The sequence below is a fragment of the Saimiri boliviensis genome, chromosome 4, assembly GCF_048565385.1.
Source record: "Saimiri boliviensis isolate mSaiBol1 chromosome 4, mSaiBol1.pri, whole genome shotgun sequence".
NCBI lineage: Eukaryota > Metazoa > Chordata > Mammalia > Primates > Cebidae > Saimiri > Saimiri boliviensis.
The window spans coordinates 84,677,642-84,698,351 of NC_133452.1; the positions used below are offsets into that span (position 1 = coordinate 84,677,642).

Here is a 20,710-nt window from a genome sequence, read left to right on the forward strand (position 1 = left end):
TGGCCTTATAAATACGTTATAGAAACTTTGGATTCTGCAATATTCCTGCAAAGATTATTGACTGTTTTAGCAGGCAATTAACTTGACCAGACACAACTCCAAACTATTTTCTCTTTGGTAGAAACAAGTTAAAATCCAAGATAAATAAATTTTATAACAAATTAAAGTAAATGTGGTCTTGGTACATTCAGGAATGGTAACTAGAAAGGCTTAAAACGTGTTAGGACAATAGAGAACTTAGGATTTCTAAATTAAAAGTGTTCATTTGTCTCCTACAGTCCTGAAAACTTTCTAAAATGACTGCAAAGGATAAATAAGACATAAAATCACAGAGATATAGAAATCAGAAGAGATAATAGAAACTAAATTCTGGAAGCCTGAAAACCAAATGGATGAGTGATAACATACTTAGCAGAATGAAGAAAGGTGGAAATAAAGCTTATGGATAAGGTGGAGAGGAACATCTATAAAAGCCAGTTTGTTCAAGAGAACCCCCAAAAGGTACAGGAATTAGAGATTCCAGGTAGTTCTGAAAGCCATAGTGTAGGAAGGCATCGAATTCAATATAAGAAGCAGTACGAGGCTGGGTGTGGTGGCTCAAGCCTGGTAATCCCAGCACTTTGGGAAACCAAGGAGTGGGGGACTGCTTGAGGACAAAAGTTCGAGACCAGGATGGGCAACAAAGCAAGACGTTGTCCCTATACAAAATTTAAAAATTAGCCAGCCATGATGGCATGTACCCGTAGTCCCAGCTGAGGCGAGAAGATCAGGAGGTTGAGGTGAGAAGATCACTTGAGCTCAGGAGTTTCAGGCTGCAGTGTGCTAGTATTGCACCACTGCACTCCAGCCTGGGCAACAGAACAAGAACAAGACCCTGGCTCTAAAAAAAAAAAAAAAAAAAGCCAGAAAGAAAAAGAAAAAAAGGTAGTATAATCCTTAAATCCTCTCTGGCATATCCCACACAACCAAGCAACAACCCTCCTATCCAACCCTGTGAAAAGTGTAGGTGTGCTCTCTGGAGAAAATAAATCAGAGAGACATTACACTCAGGGAAACAGACATATTTGAAGTGAGGAAGAGGAATGAACTAAAAACAAGAAGTAAAAATTTCACGTGTCAAAACATTATGATCCACCTCCTACCACAACCACCCATTCCTAAACAGCTCCCAGGACACTGATTTGTAGATGACTGTAGGATTCTTCTTAGTGAGAGCAGACCAGCCCAATATTGATGCCAATGCTGGAGGAAAAGTATTTTTAAATAGCTACCTCCCTAATAAACAGAATGTGATAAAGGTCTCTAAGCACTTCAGAAGTTTAACTAGGCATAATTATCAAAGATCATCTTATGTGACATTATTAGTACTAGGAAAAATAGCCTTGACATTTAACTAAAAGGAAATTGACCAGTAAGAGCATAAAAAATTAATCAGCAATCTAAACAATCACTTACGCTCTAAATATTTTGAAAAAAAATTTATAAACTTCTAGGGAGCCTAGAAGTCATTAGCAATGGCCACATTTACAATAATTAAATCGGATTTACAACTTACATCAATATTACACAACTAATCTCTTTTTTAAAAAAAATCAGGTTTCCTGCCTTCCTCCATCTCTTTTCAACTCTATGGGTTCATTTCCCTGACTGTCTATGCCTTAGGTTTAACAGTGACAGTTAGTAGCACTTAACTACTTTTGCTGTTAGTCACTTGGGGAAAAAAAAAAAAAAAAAAAAAAAAAATTAAAGCCAAATGAGTCCTTCTGCTCTTGGCTATTTCCTGTTTTCCAAAACAAGTCAGTTGTAAACATTCATTAAGATAAAATAAACTGAAGGAGTAAATTGTATGTTCCCATCACACAAAAAACCAATAAATATTTGAGGTGATCAATAGCTAATAACCCTGATTTGATCATTAAACATGTATTCATGTACTAAAACATCACATGGTAGCCCATAAATATGTACGATTGTTATGTATCAATGAAAAATAAAAATTAAAAAACTGGGAAAAATGTAGAAAGCCACAAGAAAACACTGCCCTCACCCTTAACAAAAAGGCAGACAATCTATTTAAAAAATCATAAAATTCTGAGCCCATCAGAGAGGTGAGGTCATAAGGCAACCAGATGATCTAAATCCCAAAGGGTGGCAAGCCTCTCTGAGGATATGAACCATGTGAACCATTTCAGCTTCAGCAGAGCACACAAAAATGAGATGTCACCATAAAACAACTGAAGTTTTAACCAACTCTAAGGGCCAAGTGTGCACTAGAGCCAATTTAGAATCCCTGAGAACCTCAAACACAAGGGGATTCTGTCCCTCCGTGACAACTCTTTTTTCATCATCTTTCACATCTTGAGACACTCATGAGAAATATTATGAGCAAAGCAGACCTGAAAAAGGTCCACTGGTAGCACAGTTGTGTAATACCTGCAGCAAGACTGGAGGGTAGTGCAAGAGTACAAAGAAAGGTTCATCCACACTTAGAGCCTATAGGAGTACAAGGTGGTAATGAGCTACTGCTAGGGTGAAGTGGGAATTTCACCTACACCACAGATCCAGTCTTGAGACAAAAGCCATCTACTGATGGGAAGGGGAAGTAAAGCCTCCCACTCTAGTCCTGTACTGAAAGGAGGCAAAGACTAACTGCTGTTGGAAAGAATAGAAAACCCACACTCTCCCTTATCTTGCACTGACACTAGGCAAATGCTAGCTAAATACAGGGGCAAGAACAGAAAACATACTCATACCCAGATTGGGGGTGAATACAAAACAATGATCCTCTAGCACTGGAAAAGAGACAGGGAAACTGTTCACATCCTAGAACCTTTGCCCTGCCTTTCCTGCCTGATATAAGGCAAAGTACAGCTGCCACAAAGGAGAGAAGCGTGAAATCTGCCTGCATTCTGTATGCTGCATTGAGTAGGTTGCAGGGGTTATCTCCCCTTGGGGAAGAATAGAAGCAATGAGAAAGCTCATCCCCTGGGGGTCAGATGCATAGACCTTAAGACTGATGCTGAAACAGGAAAACTGCAAAACCCCTTCTGCCCCCATTACAAGTCTTACACCAAGTAACAAGTAACAGCACCTGCCTTTTGGAGAGGGGCAAGAGCCACAGAGAAAGATCCTACAAAGATATACAGGATAAGGTGTTAGCTAAGAGGAGAACAAGAACAATGGGGAAAAAAACCTCTAGCATTGCAGGCCCTGAATTAAAAGCAAGGTAGCAGTGGCCCACCATTGGAGGAATTTGAAGTCTGTGGAGCACTGATGGTAAAAATAGCAAAATATACTCCAAATCTAGCTCACCTACTTACTAGATTGACTCAACCTAGCGACCCATCAGAAAAAACAAATGTACTACATGTCTGAGTGTAAATATCATAGTTTCTACTATTACTCTACATGGAATGTGACATTCAATCAAAAATTATAAGATGCATCTTTTTAAAAAGATAAAACAACTCATTGCCAGAAGAGAAAACAGCAACACAACCAGACATGTGTTGGATGTTGGAACTATTACACAGGCATGTCAAAATACCTGTGACTAATTTTTTTTTATATCTAGTGGAAAATGTGGATGACATCTAATAGATGAGAAATTTCCAGCAGAGACAATGGGAACCATAAAACAAAGTCTAAAGGAAATGCCAAATTGAAAGAGATGATATTAGAATGAAGAATTTCTTTAACAGGCTTACTGGCAGACTGGAAACAGAGGAAAGACTCTGCAACCTTAAAAAAAGACCAATAAAAATTATTTAAACAGAAACAAACGAGGAGTGAGAAAACAGAATGGTGCATCCCAGAGCCCTAGGACAATACAGGCTAACATATTTGTAATTGGAATCCCAGAGGAGGCAGCAAAAGAAATATCTGAAGAGATAATGGCTGACAATTTTCCAAAATTAATTTGTTGGAGAATCCCAAGCAGGAGAAATACAGGGAAAACCAGATCATAGTCAAACTGCTAAAAATCAAAAAGAAAGTCTTAAAGGCAGCCAGAGAAAAAAAGATATCTTACACACTGCTATGATTTAGACATTTGTCCCCTTCAAACTTCACGTTGAAATCTGATCCCCAGTGTTGGAGGTAAGGCCTAATGGGAGGTATTTGGTTCATGGGGGTAGATCTCTCTTGAACACATTAATGCCCTTCCTTATGGATGAGTGATTTCTCACTCTATTAGTTCCTGTGAAAGCTGACTGTTAAAAGGAGCCTGGCACATCACCCACCCCCCACCACGCCTGCCCGTTCCCCTCTCTCACCATGTAATCTTTGCACACACTGGCTCCCTTTAACCTTCCACTTGAGACCCTCCCAGATGCAGATGCCCAATTTCAAACTTTCAAGCCATCCAGAATCATGAGCCAAATAAACCTTTTTTCTTTATAAATTACCCAGCTTCAGATATTCCTTTATAGTAACATAAAATGAAAAGAACACACATGGAAAAAAAAAGAATGATGGCAGAGTTCTCATCTATGCAAACTAGAAGTTGGAGTAATATATTTAAACTGATGGAAAAAAGAACACTGTCAATCTAGAAATGTATGCCCAGTGACAATATATCTTTAAAATGAAGGCAAAATAAAGACATTTCAGAAAATAAAAGTGAAGGAATTCATTGCCAACAGACCTGCATTATAAAAAAAAAAAAAATGTTAAAGGAAGTACTTCAGGGGAAATCTGGATCAACAAAAAGGAATAACAATCACAGAAAATGGCAAAATGTGGGTAAATATAAAAGATAATTTTTTTTCATTTTATCTCTTGGAAAGATAAGTAGCTATATTAAATAAAAAAATAGTAACATTGTGGGGTTTACAGCTTATACAGAAGTAAAATTAATAACAGTAACAACAGAAAAGGGAAATGGAAGTATATTATTAAGAGGTTATTATTCTATATGTGAAATAGTATATTATTTGAAAGTAGACTGATAAATTAGAAATGCATATCATAAACCCTTAGAGCAACTGCTAAAAAAATGAAAGAAGTATAAAAAATAATAGTGTAGAAAAAATGGTTTAATTAAAATATAATGATGACTATGTCAACAATGGATGAATCCAGGCAGCTGATGAATTTATGGAATTCACTGCATCACACTTAACTTTTTCTAAGTCTGAAACTTTTTTCAAAGTAAAATGCTTATTTAAAAAGTATTTAATGACAAAAATTACCTTTAAGAAATCTTCAGTATTTACCCAATCCCCACAGCAAAATCTATAAAAGAAAATAAAAAACTATGCAAAGGAGAGAAACCATATAAAACCTATCAAACTGTCGCTCACATTCAAATTAATAGACCATGAATCTATATCAGAGAACTGTCCAGAAATAATAGTTTCTGATTAAGGAAGGAGTATATTCCCCAATTCCAGGAGCCAATAATATGGAAACATGAAAAATTAAAAGTCCCTCAACTGGGTTCTATCTTGTGAAATCATTAGAATATTCCTACTATCAGAGGTGTTCAAACCAGAGCGACTCCATTTTGAGAGAGGGCTAGGAAAATGAGGCTGGGACTTGCTAGGCTGAATTCCTTGTAAGTCAGGCATTCCTAACCTCTAGATGTGTATGGTAAAGGGAACAAATTAATAAGGTCTACTAAATAGACCCAGAATTGGGAGTGTCCAGATATCCCGATATCTGAGAAAAAAGGCATTCCTAATTTTGCTTCAAAGATAATAATATTGATTCTTGCAGAATGAAGTAATTAAGAAAATTAATCCTTTATCACAAACCCTTGTAGCAGAGCACATCTCCCCACATATACAAGCATTGTACCTAGTATGGAAGTGTTCCTCCTCTCACTCTTGGGAACGCCCTACTCTGTCCTATGGAGTAGCTGTACAGTACTTTTACTACTTTACTTTTTTTTTTTTTTTTTTTGAAATGGGAGTCTCATTCTGCCACCCAGGCTGGAGTGCAATGGTGTGATCTCAGCTCACTGAAACCTTCGCCTCCTGGCTACAAACAATTTGTGATTCTCCTGCCTTAGCCTCCTGAGTAGCTGGGATTATAGGCACGTGCCACCAAGCCCAGCTAATTTTTGTATTTTTAGTAGAGATGGGGTTTCACCATGTTGGTCAGGCTGTTCTTGAACTCCTGACCTTGTGATCTGCCCGCCTCTGCCTCCCAAAGTGCTGGGATTACAGGTGTAACCACCGTATCCGGTCCTCTTTATTTTCTTAATGAACTTGCTTTTATTTAGTACCACAGACTTGTCCTGAATTCCTTCTTGCACAGATCCAGGGACCCTCTTTTGGGGTCTGGATCAGGACCCCTTTCCTGTAACATATTTCTGGCGACCACGGAAGGGACTATGGTGCAAAAATCCTGACCCAACGGCTACCTCTGGGTAAGTAAGTGGTGGTGGACCTGTAACACTACCATAATGTGGTTTAAAAGTCCTGCACATCCTGTAGTCCCAGAGCTACTCAGGAGGCTGATGCAGGAGGACTGCTAGAGTCCAGGAGTTTGAGTCCGGTGTAGGCAGCATAGTGAGACTTAGTATATAAAAAACATTAAAATAATTTTTTTTTTTTTTTTTTTTTTTGAGACGGAGTTTCGCTCTTGTTACCCAGGGTGGAGTGCAATGGCGCAATCTCAGCTCACCGCAACCTCCGCCTCCTTGGTTCAGGCAATTCTCCTGCCTCAGCCTCCTGAGTAGCTGGGATTACAGGCACGCACCACCATGCCCAGCTACTTTTTTGTATTTTTAGTAGAGACGGGGTTTCACCGTGTTGACCAGGATGGTCTTGATCTCTTGACCTCGTGATCCACCCACCTCGGCCTCCCAAAGTGCTGGGATTACAGGCTTGAGCCACCGTGCCCGGCTAAAATAATTTTTAAATTAAAAAATATAGTCTTGCACATAGCAAAATCTACATGACTAAAAGAACATTTACTGAAACTAATCATGGACTTACGCCTTCCGCTAGATGCAAAGGATATAGGGAGAAAGTGACACATTAATAACCTGAAACTTAAGAATAGAGACAGATATATAAAAAGTGGCCAAAAAATGAAACAGATGTTCTAACAGAAGTCCTACCTACCAGGTACAAAAGAAGAAAGCCTCAGGGAATAAGCAGTCAGGGAGGGTCAGTGTCAGGTTCCAAAGATGAAGAGACTGAAGGGAAGGAACTGTTGGAAGAATTTGAAAGGCAAGAATTGAAGATGTCAGATAATAAAGGATGAGCAATGGCCCAACATCATTAAAAAGGCTGTAAAGGACTGATAAGAACACAAAAAAGAATCCCTTAGGGAAAAAAATGTCTTAGAAAGAATATCTGAGGCCCAGCACAGTGGCTCCTTCCCAGCATTTTGGGAAGCCAAGGCAGGATTACTTGAGGCCACGAGTTCAAGACCAGTCTGGGCCACATAGTGAGACCAGCTCTACAAAAAATTAAAAAAATAAAAATAAAGTAGCCAGGAGTATTGGTGCACAACTGTAGTCCCAGCTACTTGGGAGGCTGAGGTGAGAGGATTACCTGAGCCCAGGAGATTGAGGCTACAGTGAGCTATGATCATACCACTGCATTCCAGTCTAGGTGACAGAATGAGACACTGTTTCAAAAAACATAAAGGGAAGAAGATGGGAGGAGATGGGAGGGGAGGAGGCAGGAAGTCTTTGAAAGAAGTGTCTTTCTGATAAAAAAGAGAAGATAGACTATCCCTACCACTTCAAGTTCCTTATATTCACTGTAAACACCTGCACATGTACAGAATTTCTTTTATCACAAAGAACTCTCACACAAACACACCACCCATCCTTTGAATGGTTTTTCCTGGAGCCTGGAATAATGTTCCCATCCCTCTTCCTGCCTTGTTAACTCCCATGTATCCTTCAGATCTCAGCTCAATCTTCTGCAGTCTTGACTCAGCACAGCACACCTCTCCTTAACAACACCTAACAGACTGGATTAACACTTTCTGTTCTCCAGCATATTATATATTCTATGAGACCACAGGCCATCTCTATTTTAAATTTGTATTACTCTCCAGAACCTGGTGTAATGCATGATGCACTGCAGACCTAGACCCTTGAGAAATATTCATTAAATGAATGAACCAAGAAAAGAAACTTAAAACCTGTCTTCTCTATATTTTATGAGCGACAACTATATACAGTCATACGAAACAGCAAAAACTATGTTTCATCAAATTACTAAAGATACAAACTGTCTCAGAAGGATATCCTAATGATTCTTAACTCGCAATGTTAATTAATACAAGAGAAGAGTTACAAGTAATAGACACCCCATGATAATTTCTTAATTTATTTATGTCACTCAAAATGAGAAACACACAAAAATGCTAAACCAAGATTAACTTCAGACTGACTAGAGTAGAACAGGAGGCAGCAGAGTCTACAGTTCAAGCATAAAAGCTTAGAATCAGGCTGCCTAAGTTGAATCTGTGGCTCCATTTTCATCAGCTATGACTTCGGCAAGGTACCAGACTCTCTGGTAGACATTAATGTTTTCCCCTAGCATCCAATCCCCTTCTAGCAGCAATATCACTTTTTTGTTCAGGGAATCACTCCCTGTCTTACATGCTTCAGTTTGGTCCCATTCTAGACTGTAGGATGCAGTTTGTGACCTAGGTTTAAGTGAGTACGTATAAAATGTTCCCTTAGATAGAATGACTGTACCAGCAATGGAAGCATAATCAAAACTGTGACAGTCAAGGCCAATTCTAAGACTTTTATCTTGGCTATTAGAGAAACAGAACGGAACTAGAAATAACTAGGGTTGAAGTTTTTGGAGTCAACTTCAGGCTATGAAGTTAGAGTTAATCCTAAAATAGAGTGATCTCAGAAGGGAAACCAAAAGGTAATGTGAAAGCAGGTTCTGGGGACTCGGTCTGAGCCCCTGCATCAATCCTCACCTGTAACTTTTTAGTAAATTTTTGCTTCTGCTTAAGCCAAGACAGTTTGGGTTTTCTATCACTTATCCATGACTCCCCACTAATATATTTTATCAGCTTCAGTTTTCTTACTTGGTAAATGAGGATTCTCTGAGCTTCAGTGTCCTCAATCTGTGAAGTGGAGGACCTACCTCATTGGTCTGTTCTGAAAATTAACACTTAGCACACAGCACATACCTTACACGTCAACAACCCTGCTAGGGTCTTTAAAAACAAAAAGCACTTTCTAAAAAGAATATTTAACTATACATGAGGTTTTAATTTAAAACCTGAGAATTATGTGACTGGGTAATATGTTTGAAAGTGAAAAAAGATAATGGCAACAGCCAAAATGTAAATAGGGGTAAAAATCGCCACTACCAAATAATTCAGGCAATAACCAGGAGTATAATGAGAATTACTTGAAATTATAAGTATATTGATGCAACTGCTGAAGAAAAAAAATCTTAAAGTAGCTACATCACTAAAAAAAAGAACATTGTCTTCTTTGATCTCAGCTAGGAACCTGCATCTTGAGCAACAAAGATTTTTTTTCCCTGCTCTGTGAATGTCTTTGAATGCCTAAAAGTGCTATGAGTACGGAGTTTGAGGTTACAAATACAGTAGGTTTCAATCTAACCTAAACAAGAAAATGGCAGAAGAAAGTTGTTCAAAAATCTGTCAAAAAGAAAGTAATGATGATAGTACACAAAGTAGACTACAGAATAGTTAAGCTAACTGTAATAATAATACATTATTTTTAGATAGCATATTACTGGGATAATATGTTCTATTAAAAATTAAAACATCAGTTCCAAATTTGAAAAACTGCTCCTAAAAGAGCAGGTAGAAAACTTTCCCTGCTATGGACAAATAAATATTGCAGTTTCTGAAAACAGAATTGAAGCAAGGAGCCAAGGAAACCTGGGAGGGCGAGGAAAAATCTATTAGATTAATCAGTTCTATTTTTGGTGGGTCTGAAATTAACCTCAAAAGTATAAAGCTTTCTTTATCATTACTGTTGCATAAATAAAAGATAATCTAAAGAAATAAAGCTGATTATCCTTACTCACGGGAACTATTTTGCTGTAAACACTGAATTAGGAAATACTGACCCATTGCTCCTTGGAAAAAATACAAGGTTGGGTTCCTGTATGCTGCAAATACTGAATTAGTGAACACTGACCCCTTGCTACTAGTTGGGTTCCTATGAGCCTATAATGACAATATTTTTGTTAACCAATCAATACATAACCTTTTTTAAAGGCTATGTATTAACTGTTTAAAGACACCTTATTTAATATATATTGCTGATTTATGAATATTGAACTAACAGCCAACAGCTGTAAATCACTATAACTTATATCTGAATGAAGCCTATCTGACATATATTTTCTCCATAAGGCATACTACAGCTTTCTTGCCATAGCACATAAGCACTATTCACAGGGGCCATTTTAAACAGTGAAATCATCAACCAAATACAAAAACGTAAAAATTATGGCACTAAATAGACCTCAAAAAAAGACACTTTTTTACAGGATAAGAAAAAATTCATGCCAAATTGTATATTTTCTAAGATTTCCTGAAGAAACTGATTGCCTCCCACACTGTGATCCGTTGAACTCAGACCTAACCTACAAATAGGGCAACTGTCACAAAATGAAGGAATTAGTATTTTAAAAAAGGAAAAAAAAAAAAAAGGCACTATGACATCATGCTTCCCTGTGGCCGTTTTGATTAAAACTTGGATCCAAACACTATCTCCAACCTTCAAGGCTAAAGTTGGCATGTACAGTACCCCATTAAGCAACTATCAGTAATATTTTAAATTACAACAGCTGTGAAGAAAAAGATAATTTTGTTTAGTCATGTTGTCAGGTTCTGACTGAGGCTTGAGGCGAGTCGGTGGGCAAGTGGCAGGTAGCTGGAAAAACACTCGAGGAATCACAGTTTCCACACGGCTTTACTCTTTCTCTGGGTGTGAGCAAGCTGTATGTACAGCGTAAGCAGGGTAATTACACCTTTTACAGACAACAGTGGTCTGAGCCAAGCATGAGCTCATGTGGTATGGTTACATAATGTGCGAGGTTGTGTGCCTGCACTCCAAACCCACTGAGTCATGCTGTGCAGAAAGGCCACCTCAGCCTACTCCTGACCACAGCCATTTCCCTTACACATGTATTAAGTTATCACTAATTTGTTTGTCTTACATTCATCCTATTATTCCATTACCTTTGTCAACATCCTGGTTCACCCCTGTAAGAAGATAAGTGCTTTCCTTATCCCATTTCAATTCACCACACCTACCACCAGACTAATCTTCCCAAGGCATACACTTATCTCACTGTCCCCACATTCAAATCCCATCAAGAGTTCACACTGCCATCTAGATGAGGAACACATTTCCAGTCTGGCTTTCAAGGCTGTCCACAATCTGACCCAACATACCTTTCCAACCTTCTTCCTATAATTCTCCAAAAGTTAACCTAAGCTCCAGAACACGTCAACCCTTCCTGTGTTTGTATCTTTGTTCAGGCCTTTCTTTTGACCTTAGTGCACTTCCTCATTTCCTGTTGATATCTGCTGCTTCAAGGCTTATCGCCACCACAAAAGCATCCCTGATTTTCCTAACTCATGTGTCTCCCTTCAAACAGTCTGATATCACTTTCTTTGTAGCCTTCTTAAGGCACTTCATCCTGCCTGTTGTCTAACAGTCATCTATCCTTTCTCCATGAACAGGATCTAAACTGAGTGTTTCTCGATAAAAATAAAAGACCAAACTCTGTCAAAAAGGTAAAAAAGACACATCTTATTTCTACAAAGAGAGGACAATGTTTTACTATAGATAGAGTAGAACATGTTCCCCAGCAGAAACCTCTAAAAAATTCAAACTCAGGCATGGTAGCTCATGCCTATAATCCCAGCACTTTGGGAGGCTGAGGCAGGAGGACTCCTTGAGGCCTGGAGTTCAAGACCAGCCTGGGCAACATAGCAAGATCCTCTCTACAGAAACAAAAAAACAGTTGGGCATGGTGGTGCACACTTGTCATCCTAGCTACTTAGGAGGGTGAGGCAGGAGGATTACTTGAGCCCAGGGTCAAGAATGCAGTAAGCCAAGATTGAGCCACTGCACTCCAGCCTAAGAACAAAGTGAGATCCTGTCTCTTTAAAAAAAAAAAAAAATTCATGATTAAATCAACAACCTTACCAGACAAAATGCCATACATTCAAATCATTACAGAGAACGTAGAACTGGGAGCACTATAGAGGTTGAGTATCCCAAATTCATAAATCTGAAATATTCCAAAATCTGAAACTTTCTGAGCTCCAACACATTTAATAGAAACACTCAATGGAGCATTTTAGATTTCCAATCTTTGGATTTGGGATGCTCAACCAGTAAGTATATAATGCAAATATTCCAAAATTTGAAAACTTCCAAAATTCAAAATATTTCTCATCCCAAGCATTTTGGATAAGGGATATTCAACCTATATTACTTTTCAAACAGAGCAATTCAGTCCCTTATCACCATCAATACATCATATGAATAATAAAGTGTAATTGTATTCTAATGCCTCAATTATCTAACATCAATAGGATATGAAGGATTCACAGAATCAAGTTTCCTGAAAAAGTGGTTTCCTAGTGCAGAAACAAAACTCAGGCATGCCTGCAGACCGGGCCAGCTGAAAGATGCTCCTGGGAAACCAATCTTGACTTCACCCAGTCTAGCAGAAAACACTCAGGCACAATAGGGAAGTCATTTTGTACCAGTTACTTGCAGCTGGTCAACAGGTAGGGAGCATGAAAGGAGGGTAAACAGGGTGGCAAAAACCCTGTAACATGTCAAAAGGACCTTTCGCCCCTGCCAGAATCCCCATTCCAGATTGCTGGTACCACATACATTTGTATGCCTCCAAGGAACTTTGCAGAGCTGAACACCTGAACACCTGTTATATCTCAAAACAAACTACGACATCACCTGCTGGAAGTTTCCATATCCTTTGCTATTGAAAATTTCACACTCTAAATTGTCTGTTATGGGTTGAATTGCATCCCCCAAAATTTATATATTAAAGTTTTAACCACCAGTAGCTCAGAATATGACCTTATTCGGATATAGGGTTGTTGCAGATGTAAAATTAGATGATGTCATACTGGAGGAGGGAAGGCCCCTAATCGAGTACAACTGGTGTCCATACGAAAACAGAAAATCTGGTCACAGACAAGTACACAGGGAACATGCCACATGAAGATGCAGTCAGATATTAGGGTGATGTTCCATAAGCCAAGGAATTCCAAAGATTGCCAGCAAACCACCAGAAAGGTGAGAGGCATGGAACAAACTGTTAGTCTGTCCTCAGAAGTAACCAACCCTGCTAACACCTTGATCATAGACTTCTAGCTATGGGAACTATGACAGAAATTTATGTTGTTTAAGCCACCTAGTTTGTGGTCCTTTGTTACGGCATCCATAGGAAACTAATACAGCATTTATTGGTGTTGACATCTGTTGATATCACCAACCCACTGTGGAAACCACCAGATATCTATTTCAGTAATCATACTTCTTAAAAATAAGTATTATGCTAATTGAACACACACAAGTCAATGGCTTCTATATGCCAGGCCCTAAGGACAGAGCAATATGACTGACAATGTCCCTGCCCTCATACAGATTATAGTGTAGTCAGGATAACTGACAACAAACCAAAATTACACAATGATAAAATTACGACTGCGTTAAGAACAAAAATGATATATCTCCCTTCCTCTTTAAACAGATGGTAAACACAATTAACCACGTATGGAGCCTGATGGTATAATTGCACGCCTTTCATTATTTTTGTTCCCCTCCCAGATGTCAGGTTGTTGGCTACCGCAAAGTCAGCTTTTATCAGCTACCCTCTTGTCTCTCTGCTCACCTCCTCCAATACATCTATATCTAATTTGGAGTTCCTAATTGACTCTGAGGTATACAAAATCAAGTAACTAATATTGCTAAGAAACATATACCATGTAACAAAAATTGCTGCAAGTGAAAACCGAAGATTTGGCTTTAATGCAGGACCTTCAGGTTTACTTTAGATTCTCAGAATTTTTGTTTTTTCAGCAGAATTCTGCTATAAGGCTCGGAGACAGAGAGCTATTGCTATATAAACTAGATGTTACCAAATAATGTTGTATATTGCCTGGCAAATGCTTGTTTCCTTTCAAAGGAAATGCAGTACCAGGAAACATGAAAAAGTTTTTCATTTCAGAAGTTCACTGTTCTTTCCATCAGAATATAATGCTTGCTTAAGGAAGAAATACTATCCAAAGTCAGAATTAAATAATTTATTGTCCAGTACAAGGCATAGTTTTGCTAATGGTGAATTGTTTAAAATAATATGACTGTGAAGTTATATAGCATCATAATTGGAAAGTCCAGGCAACATTTTTCTGAAGGGCTTAATAAATACCACCTACCTCTTATGCATATCCAACAATCATCTTTTTTGTTGTGTTTTTTAAGTTCTTCTTCAGTTACTTCAATTAACCTGCCTTTTAATCCTGTTAGATCCTTTCCACTTTTGGTCAGTCGAATCCAATCCATAAGGCTTCTGCCCTGTTTTAAAGGTACCTGAAAAAGGAAAAGGGAAGAAATAAATCTAGCTTCTTCATTAGTTTTAATTCCATTTTAAAAGATAACAAAACTCAAATCTCACAATTCTACAAATCTTTTTACAGCTTTAAAAGGCTGTCAATATTGTTTTCGCTGTATTTGAATTATAAAATGTAGGGCTTAGAAATTCTATCACACAAATTTTCACCATATTGATGTCAGGGTACAGTAGTCCATCAGTATCCATGGGGGACTGGTCCCAGGACTTCCCCCTACCCTATACCAAAAACAGGATCCTCAAGTGTCTCATATAAAATGGTAAAGTACTGACATATTCCTATGAACATCCTCCCATATACTTCAAGTAATTTCTAGATTACTAATAATACCTAAAGCAATGTAAATGCTATGTAAGTGGTGGTTGTACTGTATTGTTTTATAATTCTTATTTTTTAAATTGTTGTATTGTTACTGATTTTTTTCCCAAATATTTTTGATCCAAAGTTGGTTGAATCCTTAGACGTGGAACCCAGGGCTACACAGGGCTGACCATATAACAGGAATGGCATTGAACCAGAAATGAGAAAACAGGTTCTGGTCCAGGCTCTGACATTAATCTGTTATAGTCACCAGCTTGGACCAAAATTTCTTCACTTTAAAAATCAAAAGAGATTTAACAGAAGAAAAGATAAAGAAACAATTAGCTACAGTTGATTTTCTGGATTGTCAATATAAACAGACTATTAGAAATCATTAGTCAGAAATCTTATCTAAGAATCATCTGAGTAACAAAGTTTATCAAATAATGGAAAATAACAAAACTATAAAACTGTAGGGAAGGGGTCGGCAAACTATTGCCTGCACCTGTTGCTATACAGCTCTTGAGTAAAGAATCACCTTCACATGTGGTGAAGAGCCTGAAACCTTATGAGGCTCTCAAAGCTGAAAATACTACCTGGCCTTTTGCAGAAAAAAATGTGCCAACCTTGCCTAGGGAACTTAATTATTTAACAGGATGGTTTAGGTTTTTATTTTTTTTTTAATTTTTTTAAATATAAAATATATTTTCAAAGTTTTCAGATGAGAAGTATTATTAGTACGTTCACCAATTAAAACAACCTAGTGGAAAATTTTCATGGTATCTCTATGGAACTGTCTAAGCTTGTCCAACTTATTTGCAATGTAGAACCAGAAGAATGTTTAATGTAAAAGCAGACACACTCAAGGACGTTTATATATCTCACTTTCCAGAATCATACCTATTTTATACATCCATTTACCCCCAAAGTAACCACATTAATAAGTCTGTGGTGCTTTTCACATTCCATCCTATCAAACTATATCATCCCATTCTAGCTATCACTGAAACTCTCTAGGTCTCTTGATTCCAATAAATGAAGTAAGAGAAAATGGTCTTTCCCATCCCCAATTAAAGTCACTCACCTCTCTCCATTCCATAACCCACAGGATAGTTAAAGCAATCTTTCAGAGATGCAAATCTAATCATAGGCTCGCCCTCCTTCGGTGGCTCCTCAGGTTTCCTTATAACATCTCTAAATTCCCTAGGGATTCAATAGGTCTTCACAATCTGGTCATAGTTGACCACACTCGCTCCATGTTCTAACTTTTGCTTCTCTCCGTTATATACTTTAGCCAAATGGGAACTGATTATTTGATACATTGATTGCTGTCAAGTACTTGCTTAAGGTAGTGCTGCATTCTCTGCACAGATCAACTTCATCCCAACTCCCACTAATTCCTCTGGAAGGATTCTCCAACCCCCATCTCCTTCGTGGTCATAACACTCTCTTGTAGTACTTATGACATTACAACTGAATGTTCACTATTCCATGTAATCTATGAGACTAAACATCTTGAAATCAGAGATCACAAAACTCAATATTTGTTTACTAGTATTAATAGAAATAATAACTATCATACGTTGGGTGCATATTCTGTGTCAGAATCAAATCTGTGAGATCTGAATAAAAGCCTCAAGGCAAGCAGCATTTACTGAGTGCTTACCAAGGTTGTGCTAAGAGAGACATTATCTCACTGAATCCTACGAACAATCCGACAAAACGGGTGTTATTCTCATTTACACCTGAGGAAACAGACCGAAAGAGATTAACTGTTAAATATGGTGAAACGATACAGGTTTTCCTCACTTCAAAATCTGTGCCTTTAAACAGTCACAATTTGGCCGGGGGCAGTGTCTCGTGCCTATAATCCCAGCATTTTGGGAGGCCAAGGCAGGTGAATCACCTGAGGTCGGGTAGATTACCTGAGGTCAGGAGTTTGAGACCAGCCTGGCCAACGTGGTGAAACCCCATGTCTACTAAAAATACAAAAATTGGCCGGGCGTGGTGGTGGGTGCCTCTAACTCGAGTTACTTGGGAGGCTGAAACAGGCGAATTGCTTGAACCTGGGAGGCAGAGGTTGCAGTGAGCTGAGACCAAGCCATTGCATTCCAGCTTGGCCGACAAGAGTGAAACTCCATCTCAGAAAAACAAAACAAAGCAATTACAATAAGCCCTTAATTAAACTGGTCAATAGGTGCTTGGAAACTGTGACTTAAAGCAAAACTATGTACAGCTTATTTCTGGTCACAAAAATGTCACCAAACTTCTAAATAAAGACCAAAATACCTCTAATACTAAAGACTGAAATCAATGTTAGCTATATATACATTTAAGAAAAATTAAAAAACACGTACAATAATTATTACCCAACGATTCCAGTTCAACATCACAGGTAGTCAGAGCCTATCCCAGTAGCCCAGGGCACAAAGTGGGAGCCGACCCTGGACAGGACGCCATCCTACTGCAGGGCACACTCATACACACCCAACACTCATGCAAACTGGGACCATTTAGGCACACCAATGAACCTAACTTGCACATCTCTGGGCTGTAAGAGGAAACCAGAGTACCCAGAGAAAACTCAGACAGACACAGGTAAAGGGTGCAAACACCAAAGACAGGGACCCCAGCTGAAAACAGATTTTTTTTCCTTACCAATATTATAACTAAATGATCTTGAATGAAATAACGTTATTTGAGGGCCTGCTGCATAATACACAACCTTCCCAATGAGGTTCTATTTTCTCAACCAATATTCTATTATCTCATTGAATCCTATAAAATGGGTGTTATTCTTATTTACACCTGAGGAAACAGACTCAAAGAGATTAAGTGTGAAATACGGTGAAAGAATAAGGTCTGCCTCACTTCAAAATCTGTGCCTTTAAACAATTACAATTTGGCTGGGCGCAGTGGCTCGTGCCTGTAATCCCACCACTTTGGGTGGCCAAGAAAAGAAATGAAGGAAAAGAATGGAGTCTCTGAATTTTCCTTTGAATTGTACAAAAATCTTATTTTGTTCTCTTTTTGGACCAAAGACTCACCTTTGCCATCGCCACCTGTGTGACATTTTGTCTTTGCTTCTAAGTTTTCTCCTTTAAATGGATGCTAAGAACATAGTTGGTATTTTTAACAGAGAAGGGAAGCAACTCATATTCTCATTCAGAGATTCTCTCTGGAAAGACTGTGTTATTCAGCCAAGTATTTAGCTTCAAGAAATAGGTCAAAAACCAGTGAGGAAAATACATATGACTGGATGGTGAGATGACTGATATATGAATCAGTACATGAAATTTCACAGCAGAACCACATCACAAGCCTACGCAATTTAAGGCAACATTTCTTAACCTGTTTCCTTTTCTATGAAATTGAGACAAAAGCTTTCACTTCACAGAATCATTGCGAAGATTAAAGTTAATACATGTTAAGCACTGAGAATATACACGGCCACCTGTAAGTACTTAACAAATCTCTGAAAAGCTAATGAAAACTACAGATCCCTGAACCCATATTCATTCTGAACTAGAATTAGAACGGCAGGTCTAAGTGGAGAAAAATAAGAAAATCGATGAAGGTTCCAAACGATTAAGATTCAAGAGTTAATGAGTGGCCTAAGTAGGTGGAAGTGTCACAAACAAAGACATGGTTACAGAATGAGGAACTAACAAATAGGAACAAACAACATTCGCAAAAGAACGCAGAACACAATTTTTTATTGAATTTTGCAAATATAAAATATATTTGTACAGTATTCCACCTGTTGCTAACAGTAACTGTGCTCAAGAAAAACCTCAAGAGTATCATATTTGCTTCAAAGTTACCATGTGATACTAGGTGGGAAAGGAAATGACAAAACCATCAGGTACCAGGGTAAGAAAGAAAAAGACAGTGTGACCTGGAGAGTGTCTGTCCTAGCTCCCCTAGCTCCAGAAGTCCCCATCCTTGCACGAACGGTCACTGTTGCCACTGCCAAGCCTTTCCTTCCTGCGAGGGAACCCACACTGAGTGACGTGGTACAACTCCTTCGGGCAGTGAAGAACAAAAGACCAGGCAGATGAGGTTGTAGGAGGGACGCTAATACCGAGTGCCTATAATACCGCAAGCACAGTGCCTCACTCTGTCACATAGATTTAAATTTAATTCGCGGGAAAGGATTTGAAGGGAACGGACAGAGCGGGATAAAGGACCAGAAAGAAGAGGGGCAATTAGGGGAAAAGGAGGGAGGTTAGGAGAGTTTAGGGACTGCAGACAGAGTGGGATCAGAAAGAGGTTGCAGGCAAGGACAGAAGGGAAGGACCGCTTAGAGAGGGGCACGGGAGGCGGGAGTGGGGGCGGAAAAAAGAGAACACGCCGCCGGAGCCGAAACGCAGCTAGGGGCGAGACTCAAGGAGTCACCCGCTTACCTTGCTACGCCCCCCGGCGGCGACACGCTGCTGAGACCTGGGGGCCGGGAAAGACTGGGACGGGACGTTCAGCATCTTGAAACCCGTGCCCCGGGCTTTGCCCGGGGTTCACCGCGGGTCGGGCTAGCACCTCCAGCCCCGGCTCTGCGGCCGGGCAGAGGCCAAGCCCCCGACCCACTTCCGGGGTCGCCAGGGGTGAGACGCACTCTGACGCAGCACGTCCACGGAAGGCGGAGCCAACGGGACGGAGGGAGCGCCAGCTGGGAGGAAGTACGCATGCTCAGTTGGTTCCGCGTCCCTAACTTCAGCACCGGAGCAAGGTGACAGCTATTTCGTGGACCGATTAGAAAGTGAAGCTGTTCCTTAGCCTTGGTGCTGACCGAATCTGGGAACAAATTCTTAGTCCTGTTAACCCGGAACAGCAGTGTCTGTTCATTGTTAAGTAGTACCATCACACTACTTGAAATATAGAATAAAACAACAATACTACTAACCCATTTTAATTTCTCTGAAATTCTTTCCTGTAAGGCACTAGGCTGTACAGGAAAGAGCACCCACACCTTGAAGAGCAAAGGTATCAAATGTCAACAGCCACTCCTGTGGGGCAAGAAAAAAAACTTTACCTTTAAGCATCCTTAAACCTCACCTTTAAGCATGCTGGGGAGTAATGAATAAGTGAAAGACGTTAGTAAAGTCTCCTTCTTGCTCTATTCACCTCCTCACAAATTCTCCCTCCTTCTGTAACTTCCTCTTTCCTAGGAATTACGTACTGATGCAGCTCACCTCCAGCTGTGGTGATGAAGTAACGTTTAAAACTCAGATTTGGTTTGGATGCCATCCCCATGCACTTCATGACTAAGCTTTCTTATGCAAGTTACTTTAGTATCTCAAAGGTTCATTTTCCCTATCTGCATAATGGGTTTATTAAAGATTAAAGGGTCATGTGTGAACTACGTACTGCAGTGCGTGGTTAATATTAGGTACTCAGTAAGTGGCAGTGGCTCTTTGTACTATTCCAACATAATAATGGGAAAAGCACAAACACTGTGCAGGTAAACACCAGGCTCTAATGCTTAAAATCTGATGTTTTTTGTTTGATTCTTTGATTGTTTTGTGTGTCTCTTGGGGTACACATAGATCTTGAGAGTAGAATCCAATAAAGGGAGAAAGTTTTCAGGAGAAGAAACACAATTCTAAATAATCCTCCCCATCCTCCTTTAATAACTTAACTTGTCCTAACTCTGAACATATTGTCATGCTTCAAACTTTCTCTCTTTAGCTACTTAGCTCTTAAAGTGCCTAAAAATCAAAGTTATGTTTGTAGAATCTTTTAAATCAGAAGAAAAAGTTTGTGACTGTATGTGACCATTCAAATAAAAGGCATTTCTTAGCCAGGGAGCCACCTATGA

General features: G+C 39.1%; 1 protein-coding gene across 5 annotated transcripts in view; it reads right to left on the reverse strand.

Annotated features, from left to right (window-relative positions):
* Nucleotides 1-19,511, reverse strand: part of CYB5R4 (cytochrome b5 reductase 4) — a 114,829-nt gene extending 95,318 nt beyond the window's left edge. For 2 of the 5 annotated variants that reach the window (XM_074397728.1, XM_010333826.3), the window contains exons 1-2: nt 19,302-19,510; nt 14,401-14,554 (exon numbers count right to left, since the gene is read on the reverse strand). In XM_074397728.1, coding sequence (XP_074253829.1) covers nt 14,401-14,554; nt 19,302-19,376 — 229 coding nt within the window. In that variant the 5' untranslated portion in view covers nt 19,377-19,510. Of the gene's footprint in view, nt 1-14,400; nt 14,555-16,561; nt 18,306-19,301 lie in introns of those variants that run through there. The other 3 variants (XM_074397730.1, XM_003922965.4, XM_074397729.1) reach the window with 3 other exon arrangements.
* Nucleotides 19,512-20,710: the final 1,199 nt, after the last annotated feature.